Raw genomic sequence first — 19,340 nt, 5'->3', positions numbered from 1 at the left:
TGAAGTTGAGATACGGAAAGTAAGTTCATCCCCAGTCCTGGAACTTGCAGCACATTGGTAGCTCGAAACCGCTCTCCTGTTTCTGTTTGAAAAACTATAGTGCCTTTCCCTACTGGAGTACACTTTGCCTTATTCCTCGTGATGATCTGAAAATTCATCCTTTCTTCCTGATAATTTGAAAAACATTCTCGGATTCCTGTCATATGACAGGAAGCTCCACTATCTATATATACCAAACCCCTAAGGAGGTAGAGCTTGCTACGCAAGCAACTTCTTCTTCCAATCTGGAAGCCAACATAGAATAATCATAATTTTTGTCTCTTGTGCATTCTTCTGAAAATCTGCACGAGTCTCCTAGAGTGGATGCCTCTGCATCATGCTCTTGACCCATAATTGATTTTCCCTTTCCTGCCGCTGAATCTTCCCTCTGATACCATGTGAAAATTTCTAAACAAAAATTCTATTACTGCAATAACTGATTTATTTCACCTACTTATTATTCCCAATAAGTTATTTATGAAATCCCTTCAGTAAACATTAAAATAAATTCTACTGCAGATATCACACATCATTATATAGAAATATATGCACAAGAATCAATCACATCAACACAGTTATTTTTGGACAATTGTCCCCAGAAAAACCTAATGCCGAAAAACCAGTGCAGCAAAGCAGAGTTTTATTAATCTTCAGCAGCACTCGCTTTTACAGAAAAATTTACATAGACACAGGGAGAAAACACCTGAGACTTTTTCTCTGAGATTTTCTGACACCCTGGAGAGCTTCCTTTCTCTACTGCGTCAGCCTTGCGTCACTCTACGTGGCTCTGTGCAGCTCTGATCTCCCTCTGCGTCATCCCTGTGCCATCCCTGTGTCTCCCTCTACGCTATCTCTCAAAGTCCCTGCGTCACTTCTTCTGAGCTCCCTGACTGCTACTAATTACCCCCTCTTCCTCCACCTTGCAACTCTCCCTCTGAAATCGATCTCCTTCTCTTTGAGAATCGATTTTCCTTGAGATACTGAGTATCTGCTGGTGTGTCTCCAAATGACCCTCAAGTCTTCTCTTATACTTTTCTTGTTGACAAATCAACGACCGAGATTAAGTCTATAATCAACAGCTAAGATTAAAACAAAATTGATCCTCGTCTCTTAGAAGCTTCTCGTCCTTATCTTTATTGATACCCATTAATATTTTTATTTTCCTAAGTTTAGACTTAGGAACCCATTAAAAATATTAATTAGTTGTTCCAAATCGAGCAATTGAAGTAAGTAATGTAATTCATTTTGCCAGAACAAAATTTGGAAATAATGGGGCGGATGGAATTTCTCAAAACGATTTATGGGTCTTGGAGATCTCATGTGCCTTAGCCTCTTGTTAAAATTGGAAACTAGCGCAAAACTTCATGTGGGTCATCTTATTCATGGCTGATAATATTTATATTAGATTCCTCTCGTCGAGAGGTGTAGGATTGATATAAAGATCATCCGATTCCGATAAGTATTCTTGGAGATATGAATTTATTTTTATTATGGAATTATTATCAAGCCGACCTACAACTCATGTAGGCTCAGAAGCCCAACAGTCGCATCTATTCAAACACCAACATTGTGTATAAATACAGGAGGACTTTTCCTCATTTGGAATCACTCATCTCATCACATCTCTCTCTCTCTACTGCGCAGAAAAGAGTCTCTTCTCTACTGTGCAGAAAAGGGTCTCTCCCTCACACATGTGAAGCCGAAAGCTGCTGAAACTGAAGCTGCAACTGCAGAAGTAAAGATTGACCTGCGTGGACTAGAAGATCTCCTCATCTGAACTGTGTTGTAGGTTCATCTGAACCTCCTCTGAAAGCCACAAATTTTGGTGGTGGAATCAAGTCAATCCGACGGACGGTTTGCAAGATATCGACTGCCCTAGTTTGAAGCCGGAAGCTGCCGAAACTGAAGCTGCAACTGCAGAAGTAAAGTTTGACCTGCGTGGACTAGAAGATCTCCTCATCTGAACTGCACTGTAGGTTCATCTGAACCTCCTCTGGAAGCCGCAACTTTTGGTGGTGGAATCAAGCCGATCCGACGGTCGGTTTGTGAGATATCGTTTGCCCTAGTTTGATGATGAAGTCGCTAATGCTGATGCTGTTGATCTAGGGTTTGCTACTGCTAATATGAATCAGATTTATTGTACTATTTCTCTCTGCTAAATTATTGAAGATAAAAGAAGATTTGATCAAAGGGTTTCCCCACACATTGTGGGGTTTGTCCCTGGCTAGCCGCCACATCTTGTGTCTCTTGTCTTGGCTTGTTTTTTGTCGATCGCTTAATGTTCTATCTACACTTTACTTTATGTACATGTGATTGCTAATCTGTGGAATAAAATAAGGAAAAGAAGTAAACTGTTATAAGCATAGAACATACCATAACTTAACATGGTATCAGAGTTGAGGTGAAGACAAAGCCCAAGCAAGAGCAAAAGCAATCACCGAAGAGAAGATTGGCAAGGCTATCGTAAAAGAACGATGGGGTCCTCAACACTCTTTCCTGCCGAAGACAAGCTCCGTGAGAAAGCTGACTATCACGAATGGAAGATGTCTATCGATCTAACCCTTAAGGATCAAGGAGTGTTGGATCATGTGAGAGGCAATATTGTTGAGCCTCCATCAAATGCACCTCCTGCTGCCACGAACAAATGGAAGAACGAAGAAATTAAAGCAAAGAAGATCATCCGGGACTCTCTCGACAAGCGCTTGGTGGCCTACATCTCTGAACTAGACACCTCCAAGGAAATCTATGATAGACTGGTGAGTTTATTTAAAGTTAATGATGCAAATCAAGTTTTTTTTCTTAGAAATAAGCTGAGGGAAATCAAGAAGGGTAAAGATGAGAGTATGCAAGCATACTTCTTAAGAATCACCAAGATCAAGAACGATCTCCTATCTATTGGGGAGACTATTAATGATAGAGAAATGGCACTCACAACTCTTGGAGGATTACCATCCGAATGGTACGTGTTCAGGACTATTCTAAACAATAATGTAATTCCTGGTTTCGAGGAATTAATGGCTAGATGCATTCAAGGAACAAGGGTAGAAGAGAAAGAAATGCCCTTGCCTAAAGGTCCTCCTACTGCTTTTTCTTCTCATGCTAAGAAAAGAAATAATTCTGGGTCTAAATCGAAAAGAAAGGCTGGACCTAAGGGTGGAAGAAAAGGACGATGTTTCATTTGCAATAAAGCAGGTCACTATGCAAGGGAATGTCCTAATAGAAAGGACTCTCACCGTGACGATGATCAAAATCCCTCTCATGGTAATCGAAGGAATGGAAAATTCAAGAGCAAAGGCAAAAGGAATGCTGCAAATCAAGGAAGAGAGCAACCATTCAAGAAGGCTAGAAATTCCAGGTATGAATCTAACACTGTTGACAATAAGCAGGCTGAATATTATCTACCAGCTGCTCTATCTACCTCCGCTCCTTCGGACTCAATGGGAATTTGGCTCATTGATAGTGGTGCCTCAAGACACTTCACTGGTTACAAAGAAGTACTCCATAATCTGGTAAAGAAAGAAACTAACCTGGAAATTGTCCTTGGAGATGACATGAAATACCCCGTGAAAGGTGTAGGCAATGTTTGTCTCAAATTGAATCAAGGTAATACGATTCACTTACAAGATGTATTATATGTACCTGATCTCAAAAAGAACCTGTTATCCATCTCGGCAATGGAAGACAAAGGCTAAAAGATAACCTTCAATGATGCAAGGTACGTATATGGAAAAATAATGTTAAAGATGCTTTCACTCTTGGGTTTCGAGTTGATTCTTTATATCAAGTCGGTGGAAGTCCGCTAGGTGTCATGTCTTGTGACACAACTCTTCAGTCCGAACTTTGGCATCGGAGGTTTGCCCACCTTCATTACAAAGCTCTACCCGATGTAAGACAAATGGTAACAGGGATGCCCGAATTCCAAGTAGAGAAAGAAGGTGTATGTCCGGGATGTGCCAAAGGAAAGCTCAAAAGGGGACCATTCCCTTCAAGTCAAAGCAAGACCTCTGATATATTACAACTAGTTCACTCAGACATATCTGGTATGATGCCTGTGAACTCCTTGGGAGGATATTCATATTATCTTACTTTTACAGATGACTATTCTCAAAAGACTTGGATATACTTCTTGAAAAAGAAGGATGAAGTGTTCTCTTGGTTTCGACACTTCAAAGCCTTGATCGAGAATCAAACCGAAAAGAAGATCAAGATCTTAAGAACTGATAATGGGACTGAATATGAATCTAATGAGTTCCATGATTTTTGTAAAGAGGCTGGCATCAAGAGGGAGACTACTACACCATATACTCCTGAACAGAATGGTGTGGCGGAAAGGAAGAACCGCACGATTATGGAAGCTATCCGGGCCATGCTACATGATCAAAGACTTCTGAAGTTTCTATGGGCTGAAGTTGCAAACATTGCCGTATATGTACAAAATCGATGCCCTCATCAAGCATTGGGTTCCAAGACTCCTAAAGAAAAGTTCACCGGTAAGAAACCTAATGTTTCTCATTTTATAATTTTTGGAAGCCCTGTATATTTTCATGTGCCGAAAGAGAAAAGAAATAAATTGGGTGCATCTGGAAAGAAGGGAATTTTTGTGGGCTATGGTGAAAATACTAAAGGTTATAGAATCTATGTAGTCGGTCAAAGGGAAGTCGTAATTAGTCATGATGTCACCTTTGACGAAGATATGGCTCTCAGCAAGGTGAACAGTTTTTTGACTTTGAGGAGCTCTCAAGAAGCTGACACCAGGGAACCGAAAGAAAAGGACGATCTGATGTAGAAGAACCCATGGATCTGATTGATCCTCCTCCACATGAGCCTTCCTCTTCTAGGAAGAGGCCTTCATGGCTTAAGGGGCTACTTGATGATGCTGAAGGACATGTTGCACCCGGAGGAACCTTTCGTGAAAGTAAGAAACCTAATAGGTATCAGGGATACCTGACCATCATGAGCATAATCATACAAAATGAGCCTTCATCATTCTCAGATGCTGTCAAGCATCAAGTATGGAAGGATGTTATGACCGAAGAATATGAATCTATCATGAAGAATGATGTCTGAGAAGTAGTTCCCAGACCCCAGGACAAGACAGTTGTTACTTCCAAATGGCTTTACAAGATAAATCATGCAGCAGATGAAAGTACAGAAAAGTATAAGGCTCGTTTTGTTGCTCGTGGTTTCTCCCAGAAGGAAGGTATAGACTATGATGAGACATTTGCACCTGTTGCCAGATATACGACCATCCGCTCGATCATAGCCCTTGCCGCTTCACAAGGATGGAACCTACATCAGATGGATGTCAAGACCGCGTTCTTGCACGGCTCAATCAAAGAAGAGGTCTACATGGAGCAACCCAAAGGATTTGAGATTTATGATTGAAAATCTCATGTATGCAGGTTGAAGGAGGCTCTCTATGGGCTGAAGCAAGCACCCTGAGCATGGTATGAGAGGATCGACAGCTACTTGATGAAGCTGGGATTCACTAGGAGAGAAGCTGATCCTAATCTTTACTTTAAGGTTGAAGATGATAAACCTCTCATACTGGTGTTGTATGTGGATGACCTCTTTCTAACAGGTGCAAACCCTCTCATTCTCAAATGTAAGAGGGAGTTGACTTCTAAATTTGAAATGAAGGATCTAAGACTGATGCACTATTTCCTAGGACTTGAAGTGTGGCAGAAGCCAGGAGAAACTTTCCTATCTCAAGGAAAATATGTGGTGAAGATATTGGAAAGATTCGATATGGTGGATTGCAAGCCTGTAACTACCCCGATGGAGCTTGACTTCAAGAAGTTAAGCGGTAGTGCTGCTGGACCTATTTTACGAAATGCTACCGAGTATCGGCAACTCGTCGAAGCATTAATGTTCTTAGTGAACTCCCGTCTAGATATATGCTTCGCAGTCAACACGTTGAGTCAACATATGGTTGAACCCCACCACATACATTGGATTGGTGCCAAGAATCTGTTGAGATATCTTTGTGGCACTATCACTTATGGGTTAAGATACATTGCCGAAGATGTGAGACTATTTGGATACACAGATGTTGATTGGGCAGGCAATGTGGAGGACCGTAAGAGCACTTCCAGGTGTTGTTTCTCCTTGGGATCTGCTTCGATATCCTGGATGAGCAGGAAGCAGAAGTCGGTGGCCTTGAGCACCGCCGAAGCAGAGTATATTGCTGCCAGCATGGCCTCCTGTGAGGCAGTTTGGTTGCGAAAGCTCTTCAGTGAGCTATTTGGATTTACATTGGATACCACCGTGATCCTTTGTGACAACTAGAGTGGGATTCGTTTGTCAGAGAATCCCGTATTTCATGATCGCTCCAAGCATATCGATATCAGATACCACTATATTCGAGATATGGTGTAGCGGGGAGCTATAAGGCTCCAACATATCAGTACAGATGAACAGGTCGCTGACATTCTAACAAAACCCCTTGGGAAAGTAAAATTTCTGACTTTCCGAGAACAACTTGGAGTTGTTCAAAGACCCTTCGATGAGGGTCATGTATGATGCATTGAACTTTGGGAGCTCCAGGGGGGTGCAGGGTGCTTCTTAGAGCAGCATATGACCACAAGATGATTCACTATCCCCTGGTGGTATACATGTACATCCAGTGGCGACATTGTAGCAGGATTGATGTGTTCTCCTATGAGGCCTGGATTGATGTGTTCTCCATGGCGGCCTGGATTGATGTGTTCTCCATGGCGGTTGTAGCAAGATTGATGTGTTCTCCTGTGAGGACAGCATTGAATTGTTCTCTTGTCGAGGCATCCTACCCATGTAGTCTGGGACTCATGGGAAGTACCTCTCATCTGATCAATGAGCAGGGAAATGAAGTTAGGGACCATAGTAGTATCGATGGACGCATTGTTGTATCTACCGTACTCCCTACGCTAGGATGACCTCCATTGATCTGGGATCAATGATAGTGGTCTGGGACCAGTGGTAGGAGTTGTACCATACTATGACACTGACCTCGGGTCGGTTGAGACTGGTCTGGGACCAGTGGTACATACTCTGACACTGACTTCGTGTCAGTGCAGTACTGGTCTGGGACTAGTGAAAGTGGTACATATTATGACGCTGACTTCGGGTCGGTTGAGACTACTTTGGGACCAGTGGTACACTCTCTGAGACTGCGATACTAGTCTGGGACCAGTGGTAGGAGTGGTACTTACTATGAAGCTGACTTCGAGTCGATTGAGACTGGTCTGGGACCAGTGGTACGCACTTTGAGACTGACTTTGAGCCAGTGGAGGATGATACTGGTCTGGGACCAATGGAGTTGTACTCACTATGACGCTGACTTCGGGTTGGTTGAGACTGGTCTGGGACTAGTGGTACATACTCTGAGACTAACTTTGAGTCAGTATGATAAATCCTCGATCATTTCTTCTTCTTCATAATTCAGACAAAAGCAGAGCAGAACAGGACAATGCAAGAGCATAGCAGAACAATACAGATCAGTACAGGGCAAAACAAGACAAAGCAGAACAGGCAAAATAGAGCAGAGCAGGGCAAGGGACAGGCTGTACAGGGCAGTGCATTTGATGGATGAATAGTAATGACCGATAGACAAATTGCAGATGGAGTTCTCCCTAGTTGAGAGGGAGTGTTAAAATTGGCAACTAGGGCAAAACTTCATGTGGGTCATCTTATTCATGGCTGATAATATTTTTATTAGATTCCTCTCGTCGAGAGGTGTAGGATTGATATAAAGATCATCTGATTCCGATAAGTATTCTTGGAGTATGAATTTATTTTTATTATGGAATTATTATCAAGCCGACCTACAACTCATGTAGGCTCAGATGCCCAACAATCACATCTATTCAAACACCAACATTGTGTATAAATACAGGAGGACTTTTCCTCATTTGGACTCACTCATCTCATCACATCTCTCTCTCTCTCCTGCGCAGAAAAGAGTCTCTTCTTTACTACGCAGAAAAGGGTCTCTCCCTCACACATGTGAAGCCGGAAGCTACTGAAACTAAAGCTACAACTGCAGAAGTAAAGATTGACCTGCGTGGACTAGAAGATCTCCTCATCTGAACTACGTTGTAGGTTCATCTGAACCTCCTCTGAAAGCCGCAACTTTTGGTGGTGGAATCAAGTCAATCCGACAGACGGTTTGCAAGATATCGACTGCCCTAGTTTGAAGCCGGAAGCTGTCGAAACTGAAGTTGCAACTGCAGAAGTAAAGTTTGACCTACGTGGACTAGAAGATCTCCTCATCTGAACTGCGTTGTAGGTTCATCTGAACCTCCTCTGGAAGCCACAACTTTTGGTGGTGGAATCAAGCCGATCCAACGGTCGGTTTGTGAGATATCGTCTGCCCTAGTTTGATGATGACGCTGCTAATGTTGATGTTGCTGATCTAGGGTTTGCTACTGTTGATATGAATCAGATTTATTGTACTATTTCTCTCTGCTGAATTATTGAAGGTAAACGAAGATTTGATCAAAGGGTTTCCCCACACATTGTGGGGTTTGTCCCTGGCTAGCCGCCACATCTTGTGTCTCTTGTCTTGGCTTGTTTTATGTCGATCATTTAATGTTCTATCTGCACTTTACTTTATGTACATGTGATTGTTAATCTGTGGAATATAATAAGGGAAAGAAGTAAACTGTTATAAGCATAGAACATACCATAACTTAACACCTCTCCAACAATTTTCATGGCTAGAGCACATTCGATGCTACCACAAATCAACAAGAGAGACATGCTCAATCAATCAACACTTGTTCTAGAAGTATATAGACTTCATCCTGGAACAAAGGCTTTGTCGGCAATTTTCTTAACTGAGGAATAGTACTGAAGCCATACTACTTCCTTTTGTACCATGTATCGGTACTAGATCTCACTGTGCTTCAACCTGTCATCATGATCATCACCTGCACCTAATCAAGACAATTCTGCAAGTAGCTTCTAAGACATATTGCTTCACAAGTTGCCAGCCAAGCTGCAATATACTCGACCTCAGCAATACTAGTGCAAAAGATGTTTGCTTCTTGCTCACCCAAGAAATCATCACAAAGCCCAAATGGAAGCAATATCTTGATAAGCTCTCTCTATCTTCTGCACTCGGCCCAATCTAAATCTATGTATCCCTGCAGTTATACTTCACTATTTAAGACATATCTCAACCATAACTGACTGTGCCATGACCAACTCTACCATGTTGGTACTTCAACACATGTTGAGCCACATGCCTTGGCTCAATCATAAGTTGATCAAATACTTTCTGATTACCCTAACTAGATGTTCTTTCTGAAACATCTTATGCTTTGGCAATCCTGAATGCTCCCTTTGCCACTGTTGTTTTCTAGCATATTAGCTATCTAGACTGAGAATCTCTATGATGGTCCATCATCTTCAACTCAAAAGTCAACTCCCTTCGAAACTAAAACAAGGCTACCTGACTGCTCCCTTTGTTACAGAAGCAAATCTTTCTGCCACAATTGCTTCCTCTGACACATGAGTCCTTCTGACAACTAGAGCAAACGTCTTGTTATGATCCTCTCCCTCTTTCTAGGAGAACCTTCTATTCTCAACTCTTGCTTTGTATTTGTCTATGCTACCATCTGCTGCACAATAGATCTTGTAGATCCATTTGCAAGTCACCATTGACTTCTCTCTAGCACAATCAAGGTATACTTCAAACTTGTTGATCTACCTGCTCCCTCTAAGCTCGGATCTCATCTAGTACAATATTTCTCAACACAAATCACTGATTCTAAGCAAGTTCTCTTGTCACAAGCTTTGCCTTGTTCTTCCATTACTTCCATCTATTGTCAGAGCCTTGGCATCCTTCACTGTGTCCCTGCAATCCTCACTAGGAGACCATGGGAGAACAAGTATAACCCAACAAAGAGAAAAACAGACAAGAGGCTAGGTAATACTAAAACAATAATGATAATAATCAAGGAAGAGAGATATAAAATACTTATCTTTTGAGGATAGAGGGGAATTTGTCAACTGCCTCTTGATCTTAGCCTTCTTGCATCCATTTTGCAAATTTATCAACCTCGTCCTTATCATCTCATTCCTTCCTTGCATGAGCTAGGGTTTCTTCTTTCAGCGGAAACATTAATCCAGATCTAGGGTTTTATCTACAAACCCTAGGATTTTTACATCCAAAATTTTTAGTCTTCTAGGATAAACCCTAGTTTCATTTTACACCTCTTTGTAATGTGCCAATTCTTATATCCAAATGTCCAAAACCCATAGAGTCCCAATGCCTCAATAAACAATCAAGGATATTCCATCTTGATATTAGACTAAGCAAATGTGTCAATATCAAGGATCTTCCAGAGAGATGTCTGCATCAAGAGATAAATATGACAGACCCATAACATACTTGGATACTGCTTTAGCATTACTAGCAGTGATATTCTAGCATCAAATTAGATTCAGCTAGACAATGATTTTGACCCTTTCAACCCAAGAAGCCTATACTTCATCATAGTAGTAATAATAAGGACACATCAAGTTTTGTACATGATTCATCTTTCTTGAGAGGATTTTGGTATCCAAACTTGAAGGAGACTCGACTACTTCTTTACTGTAAGAATGTCATGAACTTGCTCCATCAAGGTGTGCTTTCTGCATACTAGTGATAGTGATCTTGAGCATTCATATTTCATAAAATAGGTCCCTTCCTTTAGTACTCAAATACCCTATCAACAATCAATGTTAGCAGCATATGCAATGCATTTATGACAACAAATAGCATCAACGCTTCAAGAGCTTTCAAAAACGTCTTGCTTTGCAACATCTCCAAAGAAAAGCATTCTTCAAACGCTTAGCACGTGTGTAGATCACATATTTCCCTTATGTTGCTTTGTCTTGCTTTGAGCCACAATGTTGTCATCACTTATTGAAATATCAAAATGACTTTCATACTACAGATCAGAGGTGTATCTAACAATATGAGCATGATTGAAGATCATTGTGAATCGCATCATTGAACTTATAGGAGAAAGGGTTTCTTCAGCATCCTTTGCTATTATAATTGTCTTTCTCCAAGGATAATTGTGGATCAGACCTTTGCCACATACTGTGGATCTGATTGAGAAGTAGATTATGAAACAACTTTGATATAAACTTTTCAACCAAACCCATTTATTGACAAGGCTACTAAGTGATCATTTCCTTTGCAAGAATGTTACCAAAATAAAAACTTCGAACTGAAAATGAAATTACTATGAGTAATTTGGGTGACGATACATACTTTGTATTCTAGGCATCAAATAGACTTCTCATGGTCTTGTTGGTTCCTTTTATACATTTGTAGGCTTCCTTGAACATTATATCATTGTCATGTGCTTATACAACAGAACCCTTCAAGCTATGGATTAAATAGTATGTCATGATGTCAGTCTTAGAACAAAACTTCAAGGAGAACTTTACAAGAAATACTTCAACCTTGCCATCGATATTAAGTATCAACCCTTCTGTTATGCAAAGCATCTTCCATATAATTCTTCACTCTTGATCTACTTTATGACAAATGGCACAACCTTCTTGCTTGTACTTGAGGTTTAGGTGAGATACATCTTGTCAACTTTCAAAAAATGATCTCACTTCATTGAATGCAAGTTCTTTAATCCTTTTAACATAGTAATGATTTATCCCTTTATCTCTTCGAAAGGAGCATCATTATACTGAAGTGAAATCTTTATTAATTGTAGCCAAGATTATTGAGAGCAATAATACATATCTTTCAACCTAAGGATTGCAATGCAAGCAGATTTGAGTTGAAGACACATTCACTGGTTGAGGCTCTTGATTTAGATTCTACTAGGCCCATGGCCTATTCATGTAGCCCTCGGCCTTCCTGAGGTTTCTCGGCCTATTTGTGATATGACTAGGACATTTTCAGCCTTTGTATCTTTCATCTGAGGTTTTCAGCTCCCTACAATAGACCCTGAGGCCTTTTCAATTTTCTGTCACAAACTCTAAGGCTACCTTGGCCTATTGAAACAAACTGAGGTTTGTTTCGACTTCTTCAAGTCCTGAGGTCTTTGATCCTTTAATAGATGGACTGAGGCTTAGGGCTTTCGCCTTCTTTATAATCTCAATCAGAAGCACAGACAGATCTTTGTTATTCTTGCAAACTGTGATATTAAACTAGGACTCCTTTCTCCACAATGGAGTTTCGGCCTTCTTTTGGAATGTGCTTGTTGAACTATGACATTTAGGGCTAGTGACATAATCAAGCCCTAGGGGCTCGCTTGATACAAGAACGACTTCTTCTTCAAGGCTACTCTTTCACCATTGCTCTAATTCCAAGTCGATTTTAAATAGGATCTTCTAACTAATAATTACTTGATTTCTTACATTAATCTTTTCATGTATTCAAATTCATCGTAAAGAAATTACACATAAGATCTCAACAACATAAACAAAATGCCAATAGGATCATAAAGAGACTACCAAACAAGAGACACAAGAATTTCCCTGAGAAAACCCATATGGGGGGAAAACCAGCAACCTTTTCCTTAGAGAAATTATCAAGTTCAACAGAGATACATCTAAATCTTCTAGCCAAGAACAACATCAACCGAACCAGCAATATCACTATGGTCAAACCAATGTTGCAACTATCATTATCGGGATATTATCGGCGCGGGGAAAAAATCGGAAAAAATCGGGAAAATCGGGAAAAAAATCGTAACATACAAAAATATTCATTTTTTTGCATTTTTTTTAATATCTAAAGCATCTACAACATAAAATAAATACATTGACACATAAATATGATAAAAGAACTAATATATAAGATGTTTAATATCATTTCTAGTGCCACATCACACGTAACAATGAATCATGTCCTGAATAGTAAGTCATGACTCATGACTCCCAACTCAACTTCAAAATATCAACAAAAAATATAATAATGTATCTCATATCATGAGTCATAATGTCATATACAATGAAATGAACCAAATATCTAAAGTCTAATACTACTGATTTCCTTTGCCCCTCTAGATGTAGATGTCGGTGGAGTTGGTAGTGGACTCTGTTGTGCTTTAGAAGCTGAAGAACTAGGAGTTACAGGAGATAGACCACGTCCTCTACTTGTGACAGGGTAGCTTGGCTCACCTCCTCCTCCTCATAAAAATAAATAAATAAATTAATTATTTTATTTTTTTTCCACGATTTTTTCCCAAAAAATCGTGATTTTTCATAAAAATCAGCAAAAAAAAAACCCGATTTTATCTTCTTTTTGAAAAAATCGCGATAAAACGATTTTATTGCGTTTTTTTGGTGATTAGTGCAACACTGGGTCAAACCAGGTCAAACCACCCTTATGTCAAGTTACAATGCTGCCCAAAAGTCTTGGCCTGCTCTACGGCCTCTTCTTGAACACTATAATTCAGACTTGCTACCAAATATGCAAAAGAAAACATCACATGTGTAAATTCAATAGAGAGAGAAGATGCAAGGTCAAACTTTGAGAAAGAAATGTTCTTCTTGTCCTCATCCTTTCTAGTCCTATTCATCCTTCACTCAGATCAGAAGATGTCTTGTGTGTCAGGTCAAATGGTGCCTTGTGGAGTAGGTCGAGTGTCATATATATAGTGTTCTGCCTGGCTGAATGGGTGTCTCTCTGCCTGGGGCTAACTTGACTTGAAGAAGGGCCAACTTGACAAGTTTGGAGCCAAAAATTCAAAATTCAAAATTTTGTCTTTTGAAACCAACATGACTAACATGACTTATATTAATCATTTCATGGGCTAATCAATAAAAATTACATGAAGAACATGTCTTACGTTTTCATTATATATTTCAAGGGCTAATATATTAATTATGAAGACCGGCCATAGCTACAAAATTCAACACTCTAGGGCTCACATTATTTGATAACTTGTAATCATCTTCAAGTATTTTATTGGGAGTTGACTTGGCCAAACTTAATAGGGTTGAGGTTATTGCACAGTGGAGAGAATTCATTGGGTTCTTATCTTGCCCATTTGCACAGGTTTTGAGTTTAAACACCTTGGATCATATTTTGTTATTATTCGGAGGAGTTAATTTTGTCAAACTTAATGCAATGAAAAGATTGCACATTGGAGGTAAGACTTTTCTATTTTTGGGAAGTTGTTGAAGGTCCTGGGACCTTGAACCTATCATACATGCGAACCACTCCACTTATTTTACACTTTGCACAATTTTCCATGGAGTTAGTTTGCCAGGGATCAAGGTAAAATTTTAGGTGCTCATGCATAGAGGGGGCAAAATAATTGAAAACCACTTTGCATATGACTTCCTTTTTGTGATCACCTCATTCTAAATGTGATTAAAGGGAAGATGGAATGCATGATAGCTCTTGTAAATCCAAGTGTAGAAAATCCACGAAAATCTGCAATTACTTTAATGAACAATCTGAAAGCTAGTTTCTTTTCATTAGGACACAACTTATTTCTACTTATTTGCAACGAAATAGGAACAGAAATAAACACAATCATTCAATAATCAAGACAAAAAAAAAAAAAAAAAAATATCTAGGGAACCCAACTAGGAAAACCCTTTGCTTGTTGGAGAATTTTATTGAGAGAAGAATGATTAATAGATCTCTTACAATACAATATTGTCTCAACAGAAAACACAATGGTTCTCCCTGCCTGAACTAGGATTGAAACACCTGCAAGTAGCCTAATCCTGCCTCCCTATTTCTATGTGCATAGGTTGCTCCTATTATTTAAGGGATTCTCCCTAAATCCTTGCACAAATCCCAAGGGAAATTCCTCCTCAAATCTGCTCACAAGCTTCTCTTGCATAAGGGATATTCCTCCTCAAATTTGCGCACAAGCTTCTCTTACATGCTCTTCCTCTCACAAGCTCACACACACAAGCCTTTCCTCTATATTGCTTTGTCTCACCAACTCGTGCTCACAAAACAATGATGTACAATGGTGCCTTCATCCTCCTTATAAGCAATTCACATAGGCTAAATCTGACAAGTTGTATTTTAGGAAGTCGACTTGTGATTGTTGAGTTAACAGAGTCAAACTGACTCTTGTAACTCGTCTAGTCTCAATTTAGAGCTAAGACTCAATCACTCGTCCTTTTCCCAAATCTAACTCGCACTAGAAAACAACTAAGCCTTCCATTCCTGCATATCAATCAAGCTGCTTCATGAACTGTCCTAACTTATAGGAACTCACCCTAATTTTTAGGAACTTGTCCTAACTTTTAGGAACTCGTGCATGCTAAGGAAAAACTGCTTCTGGTCTCTTTGACTAAGGCACAAGTCAAAGAAGGACCTTTCTTGCTACTATTTTCAACAATAGTTAATAACCACTTTGCATATGACTTCCTTTTTGTAATCAGCTCATTCTAAATGTGATTGAAGGGAAGATGGAATGCATGATAGCTCTTGTAAAGCCAGGTTGCAGTGATAAGAGAGCACAGATTAGATTCTAGATTTACAGGGGATGGGGTGCTCTTGATTGGTTTGGCGAAACAATGAAAAAGGATTAAACAAGGGTAATCATTAGATACTTGGGCATTCTTTTTGGTGATGATGCCCTGCATTTAAAGATGTGGGATAGATGGTTTCAAAGCTAGCACACACAACTTCAAATGTGGTATTTCAAATAATTGTCATTAGACGGGAAGCTTATGGTGGCAAGAGTGATTCTTCAAGCTAGTCATGTTTATTACAATTCTTGTCAGTTACCTTCATTAACACATTACAAGAAACTAGATAAATTGTTAATGTAGTTGATCAAAAATGAATCTACATAAGTACCATATGAATCTATTGATGCTCTCGACTGAGGAGATTAGAATTTGGGACATCTAATAGATGGTATTGAGTTTATCAATTTTTGGTTCATTAGTATACAACTCGTTTTTGGGGCCCTAAACATGTTGGCTTGGCCTTGCGACAACTAAGGATTGCCATAGGCTTCGCTCAAGCTAGATATAAATTGTTCTTCTCCTTGCGATTTTTCTAGCAAGCTATTGTGAACCTAAAATGGAGTTCACGTGTTAAAAGTTATAGCACTGACAAGGTAATGCTCTAAATATTCCTTGTAGGTCCATGTGACAACCATGTCAATGCATGGTAATTAAAAAATGGGGAGTTAGTAATGAGTGAGAATCCACTAGAAACTTCTAGAAGCATCATGGAGGTTCCAAGGGGGTTTGAAAACCCTAAACCAAACCCTAATTCTAGCTATTAAAATTAAAAACCTAGAAAGAGAGATAAGGGTTCACTTTTCCACTCTCCGCTAGCTATTCCTTTATATGAGCAAAAGTGTAGAGGAGATTCTAATAGAGTAAAAGGACAAAAGCATATTGTAGAGGACTGCAAATGACCATAGTGTCTCATAGCATTGCAATAAGCATGGATAGATTTGTAAAATGTATAATAAACTCCATAATATAGGAAGACAAAAGGCACAATCCTTTCATTGATCACTGATTTGCTTACATGAGTTTCCAAGGTAAATATTCATGTTCCATTGTTTGGCTTTGCTATTGTAGTCTATTTCATATGTCGCAATAGTTAAAGAATCCAAATGGTGTGTTTTTATTTATGTTAAAATATTAAAAATACAAAAATCAAACATAAGATCACTATAATCATTTTAGGTTTAGATATGTTTTGAATCTTGATGAGCCAACCAGCGGAATATCCAAGGCAGTATGTGGACTATATGTGTCGTCCAATTTTAGGGGTAACAAAGGGCTTCCCATGGTACTATGGAAATTTTGCATTCTTCTAAAGGAAAGCGAACTAGCCCTAATGGATATTGTTTTTCAGGGAACGATTTTGATTGCTAAATCGATTGTAAGTGTCCTCATTGTTCAATGCGAGGCCCCTTGGAAATAGCACACATGTAAGTAACCTAAAATCCCCATTTAGGATGAGTGATATTATTGAATCACCAAAGGAGTTTGTAATTTTAGGATCCCTAATTTGAAAAGGATCTTGGAATCTGGGAAGCAAGTCCTTTAGGATCCCTAATTTGAAAAGAAACTTGGAAGCTGGGAAGCAAGTCCCTTGTATGTTAAAGTGGAACTTTTAGGTGTCGAACATGGATAGGAGTTTCCATACAGGCCAATATGGCCTCGGAAAACGTCGGGCATAGTAATTGTTCACCAGCCCAGATGCTTAACCAAGAGGCTGAGGCAAAAAGGAGAAGTCGTGTGAGGAGAAATTTGGGTCACTAAGCATCAAAAATGCAAGAACGTGTGTTATAACAAGGGAGAAAAATTTGCTAAATCCAAATAAAGTAGCAATCTCTAATCTTTAAAAGCTCATACCTAAGGAGGATCTGTCCAAAAGTCGTGGCCTCATTGAAGGGCCAATCTAGAGGGACTGGAGATGGAAAAGTGATCAGCTAGTTTTGTGTTAGACATTCGTAAATTATGCCAAGTCCTCTACTCTAGAACCAGATTTGTGCCAATCACGAATAAGAGGTGGGTTAAAAAGTATAGAAAAATGTTGGATACTTACTTTGAAAAAGATGTGGTGAATTAGAGCTCATTATCAACTAAGGGCTTTCACCTAGTTGGTAACCTACCAAGGTCTTCCACTGAATGAATGTCTAGCAAAATCTGGTTTCGTAGAGCCTTTTTTGTCTTCACTGTTAAAAGAAGGAACCTGTTAAACATCCCTTTTCAGACAGTAGGGCAGCTAAGAATACTTCCCACTGGCTAGTCACCAAGTTTCAGGTTATATTTCATTGCCTGATGCTCTATTTCGTGGCCAGATCCATTAGAAAGCTGCCCATGGCATGATTGCACCTTTGTAATCAAGGATCACTTCATGGTAATGTGGATTCCATCAAGATTGTGACTCTATTTGCTCTTTGGAGAATCAGGTGTGCGTCATCTTTTGATGGATCCCCATTTTACTTAAAGACCTTTCAAGAAAAGGGCCTGCCATCTTTATCTCTCATGGTTAATTGTAGGGGTTTTAGGAATGTTCCAACAAATCCAAATCTTGGAATAAGATTCCATATATCTTTAATTTGCCAGGAGTACGGGATCTGAATCATACTAATGTAACACGTGTCTTTTATATATAATACAAGGAACACTTGAAAATAAAATAAAAAATACTCGGATCCTTGTATCCCGCATCTCCTCCCCGCCCTCCTCACTACCTTGCGACAAAGGTGTACAATATGAGTTCAAAAACAAAACCTGGAAGCCCACACCCTGCTCCAAGTTCTATGCAATTCCTGCCCTCCACCTTTTGGGGTAGCCTTTCCAGATACTTGGACAACACTATTGCGCTGTCCCATACTGCACAGTTGAAAAGAAAACAAACATCAAACGCAATCAAGTTTCAAAATTAACGTTGAAAATTCCCTTATTCCTTTTACAGGGTCAGCAAAGTTTCCAGACAAATTCAAATAGGTGTGGAGAATAATAATGGAAATAAAGTAAGAAGAAAAAATGCGTTGCCGATATTAACCTCTACAGGGTAAAGACTGATCAAAGTTTAAAGTTTTCTCTGGAAATTGCTATAATGTGTGGGTGAAACAGAGCATTGAATGCAGACGCATGTGAAAGTGAGGAGGCCCGCAAACCTGTAGATGCAAAACCAGTCGTCTTGAAAGGAGCTTGATGGATAACCAGGTCATGTGGAACACCCTGAACAATGACTTTGTGATGGTAAGGCCTGTCAAAACGGTCCTTATCAGGCCTGCCCACCAATCCCAATCACAAAAAAGGCTTACTTCCTGCAAACCGCTCCATGCATATATGGCTGAAAATCAAATTCAAAATCAAAATCAACGCAATAGGATGCACCTGTGCTCTCTCTTCCAAGCCCATGATCTCAAAAAGGAATTGGCTTTGTTCCTCTGTGTCCCATTGTTGTTGCTTTTCAGTGTATCCATCGAATGGAATCTTTAGATAAATGCATAACCTAAAATGTAAGAGAGATGGATGTTATTTAAAACAGATTGGCAACACTAACGCTGTTACAATGTTATATAGTAGCATAGATATCTTCAACAGCAAAAGGATCATCCATCATTTTCACATGGGGCGGAAAAAAAAAATATATATATATATATTATAAATTATTTTAACGTGATGAAATTAAGGATGGTCTATGAAACAGATTGGGTTTTCTTCTCTATTTTATGTATTTCTTCATTTTTCAGTGAAGTTTTATAATAAATGTTTTTAGTTTCTTGACAAACCCTGGTTAAATAGATTATCCCAAGAGCTACCTACGTGCTTATCTACATAACTTTCCTTGTTGTCTTTGAAGGCCTTACATTCTAAAATGAAATGTTTTATGTTTCCAC

At 39.4% G+C, this 19,340-nt stretch overlaps 1 protein-coding gene across 4 annotated transcripts in view; it reads right to left on the bottom strand.

Annotated features, from left to right (window-relative positions):
• LOC149255395 (uncharacterized) overlaps positions 1 to 19,024 on the bottom strand; it is a 32,454-nt gene extending 13,430 nt beyond the window's left edge. Inside the window, exons 1-3 of one of the 4 annotated variants that reach the window (XM_089460477.1) lie at positions 18,835 to 19,013; positions 18,612 to 18,703; positions 18,223 to 18,324 (exon numbers count right to left, since the gene is read on the bottom strand). In XM_089460477.1, coding sequence (XP_089316603.1) covers positions 18,223 to 18,324; positions 18,612 to 18,703; positions 18,835 to 18,923 — 283 coding nt within the window. In that variant the 5' untranslated portion in view covers positions 18,924 to 19,013. Of the gene's footprint in view, positions 1 to 18,222; positions 18,325 to 18,611; positions 18,728 to 18,834 lie in introns of all 4 variants that reach the window. The other 3 variants (XM_089460476.1, XM_089460479.1, XM_089460478.1) reach the window with 3 other exon arrangements.
• Between the last annotated feature and the right edge of the window lie 316 nt (positions 19,025 to 19,340).

The sequence above is a fragment of the Pinus tabuliformis genome, chromosome 7 (assembly GCF_031772625.1).
Source record: "Pinus tabuliformis cultivar Carrire ecotype Pingquan chromosome 7, CPIR1, whole genome shotgun sequence".
NCBI lineage: Eukaryota > Viridiplantae > Streptophyta > Pinopsida > Pinales > Pinaceae > Pinus > Pinus tabuliformis.
This window is presented reverse-complemented; position numbering and strand designations above follow the sequence as displayed.